Below are 7,980 nucleotides of genomic sequence, written 5' to 3' on the forward strand. Positions count from 1 at the left end.
TGATTAAAATGTTATGTGCATAACTGTGTTCTGGAGATTCAATTTGTTTTAGTTTACAATAAATACCAAAGCTGTCAGGTTGAAAAATCCGCCAACAGTCTTTCTTAGACTAAATGAAAAGCATTATGAGAAATATTGATAACTATTAATTGAAAAGATGGATTTGGTTCCACAACATACCATTATTTTTGCAACTCTTAATCTTTGGATTATGTTGTATTACTGTCTCATACTCTATTGGGAAGTAATCGCAATTAATTATTGCGCGTTGTGAGTTATCTCTTCTTTGGAGAGTTTATTTCTTCAGTTTGTTAGGTGAGATATTTCACAACTTGATAAACTTGCGGACGTATAAATTTGAAATTAGTATGCCATACTTAAGTGGGCTCTTTATCAATTTTCTTGCAAGTAAACTCAATTTGCATTTACGATAATATGAAATCTTTGTGCAAAGTATGATGGCTGTATCGAGTGAGATCTCAGCCAAGACCTAAAACAGAAACTCCACCAACTTGAAGAAAAGCCATAGAACCCAACAACATACCACCAAGCACAGAAGAATATTACTCATTTAATAATGCAGATGTGGTGTATCAGGTAACAAAAGAAGAAGAAATGCTACTAAGCATATTGGCATGACAAGTATTGGCTTTGTTTTGTTGCCCGGGCAACTAGGAGTAGTTCGTACGTTTTTAATTTGCTATTTATAATAAATATTTTCACACATACATGCTTTATTACAATAATGGGAAAGTATGAGTGAGTGTAGAGTTCAAAAACCATTTATCAAACTAATTAGGGAAGATTCGTCTGTATCTCAGCAGAAGTTCTGATATTGATTGAGGATTTGATTTTGGTTTGGTAAAAGTACAATTCTTAAAGAGAGTTGTGAATCCAAATAATGGACCAAGTATTTGTCGTGTTATTTCTTGTTTTGTTTCAATTATGGAGTTTCTGTATGTAGGAACCATTGAATGCAATACTTAATTATAGAATCAAAAAACAAGTCTATTTGTACAGTACAATAAGAATCATATCCATAAATGAATCTTCTTATCATTGAAAATTAACCATTTTCCAATCCATTTCTCCAACAAAACAAAATTTGCGCTTCCAGGCTATTGTCTTGTTCAAAAATCAATTTCTCTTAAATTATTACACCTCACTCTTCTTCACGTCATAATTAATTCTAAAACCATGAATAAAGAGGTTCATTGATCTTAATAATAATAAATTTATTTTTTTTAATGATTCCTCTTCCATTGAGCAACTTGATGTTTAATTTGTTCAAAAACTTTTCTAACATCATCAGTTGAAGTGGCACAACATTCGTGTATCCAAATTCTTTGTTCATCAAATTTGTTTAAAGATAAAAATTTGTTTCTAATAAATTGAACACTTTCATCATAATCTTGTGAACCATTGTAATCTTTAAAACATTGTTCAATACCATGAACTTCAAGTTTCTTTTTAAATATATCAGTCTTATTTAAAACAATAATAATTGGTGTTTCTTTAAAAAATCCATTACATAAACCTTCAAATACAGTTAATGAATCATCCATTCTATTCAATGAATCATCTTCATACATTTTTAAATCATAATCTGCTAATGATGATACATATACAACTGCACTAACTCCTTCAAAACAATTTACCCATTTCTTACGTTCACTTCTTTGACCACCTATAAAATTAAAATAAAAATTAAATAATAATAAAATAATTAAATTAAAATAATAAAATATTAAAATATTAAAATATTAAAATATTTAAAAAAAACATACCAACATCAAATAAACTAAATTTTAAAGATTCATGATCGAATGAAACTTCAACAATACCAATAGTTTTTTGACGACAATATAATAAATCTTCCTCAGATGGAATGTAATCATTTTTTCTAATTATATCTAAACGTTCAAAGAAATATTCAGCACCATCAAAAACATGAACATCATTTCTATTATTTTGAAATACTTTTTGAATAGTTGAATCTTTCCATAATTGATAAATATCATTAGCAATTTCATCAGTATAAAAATTACGATCACCTCCTTTAACACTTGTTGTTGATGTCATGAATGCTCTATTCTTACTTAATTGTAATACACGTTCTGCACATTTACTTAATTCTTCACTTGAGAATTCCAAGTTTAATTCTTTTAATTTTTGACACATTACTGCCATACTTGAAACTACATTGAAATGAACTGTATTTTTAACACGACGACGTTCATTCTCTAAAAATGGTCTTGTGATATAATACGAACTTGTTTGAAAAATGTTGATTTACCTGATTCACCTGATCCTAATAATAATAATTTTACATCATAATTTCCTGAATTTGGATCAGCATTTTCATTCATTTCATCACCTTCATTATTATTATTTGGATCATTATCATTGATACGTTGATTATTCTTACTTTTTACCATCTTGATTGGAAGATTGATTATTTGATGATGATGATATGTGAACCATCAGTTTTACCAAAACATAAACCCATTATTATTATTTGTTTGTTATTTGTTTGTTATGTGTTTGTTATTGTTATTGTGTTATATTACTTTTTAATAGTACTAATTGTAGTAGTAGTAGTATATTAGAATAGTGAAATGTAAATAATAGATAATATTATTATTATTCTTGTTGTATACAGAAGATGACACTATTAAAAAAATATTTTTTGACAAGAGATAATTGGAAAATAGTAAATTTGTTATTGTTGTATCAAAACAAATCACGTTGTTGTAGATAAGGAGGTGGGTACTGCGAGTTTTTGTAGTTTAGTTCACTCTCACAGCAGGGAGTCGTTCAAAATTTTTTTTTGATGGGAAAGTGATTAATGACAGTTGGAAAATCCACAACAGGCTTGAAAATAGTCTTGTTTGTTTGCGATGGCTAGTTAATGGAAGAACAACTTCACAAGACACTGAAATTTAGTTTCCCGCTCAAAATTACAAAACATACCAAGGAAAAGACAACGAATCAATTTTATTCAAGAAGGATTCACCAAAATATATTTACCCACCACATCAAAGACTACTGCAAAGAGGCTATTAGACTTGTTATCCAATCAATAAAAGAATTCTAATTGTGTTGAATACATTTGAATATCTCAATCAGATTCCATTTATCAAATGCATTGAATATTATACATTGACATATTCCCAAATGTTTGAAACAAGTAGTGATATCTAATTTATTATTTTATAATGATATATCAGTAAATCATCTTTTGATGGTCCATAACATATTCGGTTGAGATATTTCATATTCTTTCCAATTTAGAATAAAAATTAATAGATTCAATTTATTTATATGAATTTTAAAAAGTTAGAAAGTTCATTTGACATTAATATGAAAATTCATTAATATATTTTCAATTATTAATTAAATAATATTTTCCACCAAAATAATTTCAAAAATGAAATAATACACTATTATTAATGTAGTTTTCCTTCTCTTTCCACAATTTCCGAATATGTGATGTGAATGCAACTAGTGTATTAATGGAATGACATTTTTTTTGAACTAATTACCTTTTCAAAAAAAACAAACAGAATTTAAAAAGCATTTGAATTAAAAAATTTAATAAAAATTTAAAGAGAATCAATTAAAGAATCCTTCAAATCAGTCACAACACCTTCTGGTTTAGAATCTCTCAAGTTGAAAATGGATTCAACAACAGAAATTTCAGTACTTGTTGTATTAAGACCACAGAAAGCAGCCCAATCGTTAACGACTAAACCAGCTCCTATCGATTCTGAACCTCTATTTATAGTACCTGCAACGATTGGAACTTGAAGAAGTTGAGATAATTTGTCTTGTTCTTTAACAGAAGTCTTTGGATGGACAATACCACCTTGATTACTAAAAACGCAATAACTTCCAACAAGTGGATTACCATTAATTGTAGTACGGAATGTTTCAACTCCCAATGTATCTTGTATAATTTCTTCTGTATTCTTATCCATATCTTTGTGTATAAGAGCAACATAATCATTACAAGCAATACAATTACCAAGAGCAGATAATCTATCTTCAACACGTGTAAGTTTAACAGATTCAGGTAAACAATTTCTCAAGTGCATCAATTCTTGATCAGTTGTTGTTGATGGAACAACAAGACCCTTCTTATTACCAGCACACAATGTACCAATAATTCTACAGCCTGCAATTGTTGCATAATTGACTGGAATATGATCAATAAGTTCAGTTTCAAAGGAAGAATAAAAGTTAGCACTAGTACCTTGAGCAACAAGTGCATAACCATTAGTTAATACGGAAAAGACACCAATATCACTGGAGCTTTGGAATTGTGTTCTAGTAGCCATTTTATATTATTTGTTATATGTTATTATTATTTATAAAGATTTTGTGTCAGAGAGGCTTTCTTCGGAAAAGTTAAAAGGAAGGAGGGTTGTTGATGATTGGTGTGATGAATATTTTTTTGAAACGCAAAAATAATTATTTTTAATTGCAATTCATCCTCACACTGATAGGCTTGTTCAAAATCATGCTTGAAGTTTATTCTGGGATTGTGTGATAGGGAGTTGTCAATATGCTGATGGTGCCTAGCTTGAATTTTAACAAGGGTGTTGGATGATATTGTTTTTATGACACTATGAAAAGATCTCTCCGAGTTGATGATGAGTAACAATTTCAATCTCATAATGAACAAATAAACAGTTACATTAACAATATATATTTAATATTAAATATTATTATTTATTGTTACAAAATTATTCAATATAGTCATCAATAAAATCAGAGGCAACATATTCAATTGGTTGTTTTGATGATGATTGAGGCATTGATAAAGTATTAGGACTAGTAATATTATTATTATTAGATGATGTACTTGTTGTTAAAGGTTGTAATGAATTAAATGAATCATTCATAATAGAATTATTAGTAGGAGTAGTAGAGAATGGAGTGGATGGAGTACTATTTGAATTATTTGATGATAATTGTTGTTTCAATTTTGATATTTCATTTCTCATATCTTCCTTTTCAAATTGTAATTTAATAATCATTGTTCTTAATTCATCTACATTTGAAGGTAAATCAAAATAATTTGAATAATTTCTATTAAATGATTTAAATTCATCATCATCATCATTATATTGATTTTGAAACATTTCCTCTTCTTCTTCATTATAAAAACCATCTCGATGTGATATTTTATCATAATACAAATCTGGATCATTATATTCATCTGGATATGGATATATTTTAGGTATAATATCTTGTGGTGTATTTTCACCATGTAATAATCTATCGATACTATATTTGTTAGGTAATTTTTTAATTGGTTCCATCATGTACCATTTTCTATTGGGTCTAATTCTATATAGAGTATTAAATACTTCAACTTCTTCATCATTATCATTACTTTCTAATATAGCAGCATTTGTAGTATTATTATTATTATTAGAAGTATTAGTAGAAGTAGTAGTAGCAGAAGTAAATGTCTTTCTTCTTAATTCTTTATAGGCTTGTTGAATGTATGGATTACATGTATCTTTTAATTGTTTGAGTGGAAGTGATGAATCTCTATTAGATGATCCATCTAATATACCTAAATTAAGTGCAGCAGCACTATTAAACATTCTTCTAGTTGGTAGTATGGTTTGTTTTCTTGAATATTCAGGTTCAACATTTTCATTAGATAATGAAATGGTATTTCTTGTATTTTGTTGACTACTATTACTACTACTACCACTACTATTACTACTATTATTATTATTACTATTATTAATAGATTGACTTGTTAATGGACCAATATTACCAGTAATATCATATAATTGAGCAGTATTTGATAAATTATTACCAATAGAACCAACAGTAGTAACACTATTTAATAGAGATGGTGAATTGAAATCTAAATGATGATCTAATTGTTGATCGAGTAAATTTCTTGGATCATCCATAAATAATTCTCTAAAAGCATCAATATCATGATTTAACATTTTACAAATGGTATCATCAATTTGTATAATTTTTTGTACTTGTTCTTCATATTCAATTAGAGATTCAGATTCTTTCTGATAAATTTGTTCTAATTTTTCTGATTGTTTTGAATATTCATCTTTATAATTTTTATAATATTGTAATTTAACTTCTAATTCTAATTCACATGTAATTAAACGATCAGATATTTCTTTTAATTTTTCAGAATTAACATGTTTTTGTAATAAATTTTTAGATAATATCATATCATTAGATTTAATTAATTTAACATGTTCAATTCTCTTATTTTCAATTTTTAATTTTGATTTACCAAATAATTTTTCATTTTTTAATTCTAATTGTTCAATATTTAATGTTGTTTCTGCTTCCATTTCATCTCTTTGTAATTGTGAATTAAAACTAAATGTTAATTTAACTTGTTGTGTTTTAATAAATGTATTCATTATAAATGTATATTTACCAATACTATTAGATGTAATTGAACTTAATTTTAATAATTGATTAGAAGGTGAACTTGATTCAACATTTGAATCATTTTTATCTTTAATTTGACTAAATGCTAAATATATAGCAAATGATTCTCTAGCAATTCTATTACGTTCTTCTTCTTCTATAGAAGAATTAGATGAATCTAATTGAGAGGATGATGAATCATTTAATGATGATGATGATGAATTATTATTATTACCAAATATATTACTACTACTACTATTATTGGATGAATTATTTGAATTATTTGAATTAGATAGATGAATTATTAATAGATGGTACAATTAATAACATGTCATTAAATAAATAAATATTATAAAAACCAAATAATCTCTTCTTTTCAATTTCTCTTGAAGATTCAACATGAATAGAATTGAAACAAGTTGTAAATTTTCTATGTGCTTGAAGTAAATTATTAAATCTTCCTTTCATTTTCTCTTGTAAATCAAAAACAATTTTATCATTTTCAGCAATTCTTTTAGATTCATTTAAATTTTCAGCAACTTGATTAACAATTAATAAAGCTTGTTCTAATAATTGATAATCTATATGTGTTTCATCTGTTCTTCTTATTACTTCTTGTAATAACATTCTAATACGTGGTACTCTTTGAACTGGACATACTAAATAAGATAAAAAAGTTAAACCACAACATTCTGACATTTCATGTGTTTTTGTTAGAAATTGTGAAAATGATTTTGATGTTTTTTCTAATTTTTCAACCTTTTCAGCAACACTATCAAAATTATTAATATATTTAGAATACATTCTAAAAAAAGGAGCAAATGATTTAAATATATTACCAATTAAAATTGGATTTGTTGGCCATTTATCAATTTCTTTTTTTAAATCATTCATTAATAATTGACTTGCTTGCATTATATTAGGTAATTCACCAAATATATCATTTATATCTGAAAGTGATAAAGTTGGTTTCTTTTTAGTTTGTGCTTCATTTAGTAATGGATCCATAAATAATTGTTTACATGTTAATAATGAATTAAAATAAGTTTGTTCTGTTGTTAATATTTCTAATAAGGCTGCTTTTCTTAATCTTGCTTGTCTTACTTGTGGTGATTTACTTATATATTCTTTAAATTGCTTTTTATAGTAATATTTTAATAATTTTAATGATATTAATTCTTTAATTTCATTATTTATATTTATATTATTATTATTATTAGAAATATTATTATTTATAATATTATTATTTGTAATATTATTATTTATAGATGAATTAATTGATAATTTAGGTGATATTATAGTAGTACTTGTATTATTAAAAGAAGGAGGAGGTAAATCAAGTGAAGGTAAATCCATAGAAGGAAGTGCAGTTAATGAATTTAAACGATTAGATGATGATGAGGATGATGTTGTTGTTGCTTTTATAAATGAATTAGTACGATCATGTAAAATAATATCATCCTCATCTGAATCTATATCTTCATCATCTTCATATTGACTTGTATCTCCACCATTATAATTATAACTATTACTATCATCAAATGTTGT

The 7,980-nt window shown here is 26.2% G+C and overlaps 3 protein-coding genes across 3 annotated transcripts; all 3 read right to left on the reverse strand.

The window, feature by feature from the left end:
* Positions 1-1,219: 1,219 nt before the first annotated feature.
* NAEGRDRAFT_81587 (guanine nucleotide-binding protein G(i) alpha-1 subunit) lies at positions 1,220-2,811 on the reverse strand. Its single transcript, XM_002671179.1, has 3 exons — positions 2,270-2,811; positions 1,788-2,243; positions 1,220-1,687 (listed from the first exon to the last, which is right to left on the reverse strand). Exons 1-3 carry the CDS (start codon positions 2,436-2,438, stop codon positions 1,245-1,247), a joined length of 1,068 nt encoding a protein of 355 aa, XP_002671225.1. The 5' UTR covers positions 2,439-2,811; the 3' UTR covers positions 1,220-1,244.
* A 766-nt stretch (positions 2,812-3,577) lies between these two features.
* NAEGRDRAFT_81588 (uncharacterized protein) lies at positions 3,578-4,441 on the reverse strand. Its single transcript, XM_002671180.1, has one exon. It carries the CDS (start codon positions 4,338-4,340, stop codon positions 3,606-3,608), a length of 735 nt encoding a protein of 244 aa, XP_002671226.1. The 5' UTR covers positions 4,341-4,441; the 3' UTR covers positions 3,578-3,605.
* Positions 4,442-4,713: 272 nt separating this feature from the next.
* NAEGRDRAFT_59495 (uncharacterized protein) lies at positions 4,714-6,350 on the reverse strand (the record flags this gene model as incomplete). The annotated part of the gene is made up of 1 exon (XM_002671181.1): positions 4,714-6,350. One exon carries the CDS (start codon positions 6,348-6,350, stop codon positions 4,749-4,751), a length of 1,602 nt encoding a protein of 533 aa, XP_002671227.1. The 3' UTR covers positions 4,714-4,748.
* Between the last annotated feature and the right edge of the window lie 1,630 nt (positions 6,351-7,980).

The sequence above is a fragment of the Naegleria gruberi genome (assembly GCF_000004985.1).
Source record: "Naegleria gruberi genomic scaffold NAEGRscaffold_63, whole genome shotgun sequence".
NCBI classification, from domain to species: Eukaryota; Heterolobosea; class Eutetramitea; order Acrasida; family Naegleriidae; genus Naegleria; species Naegleria gruberi.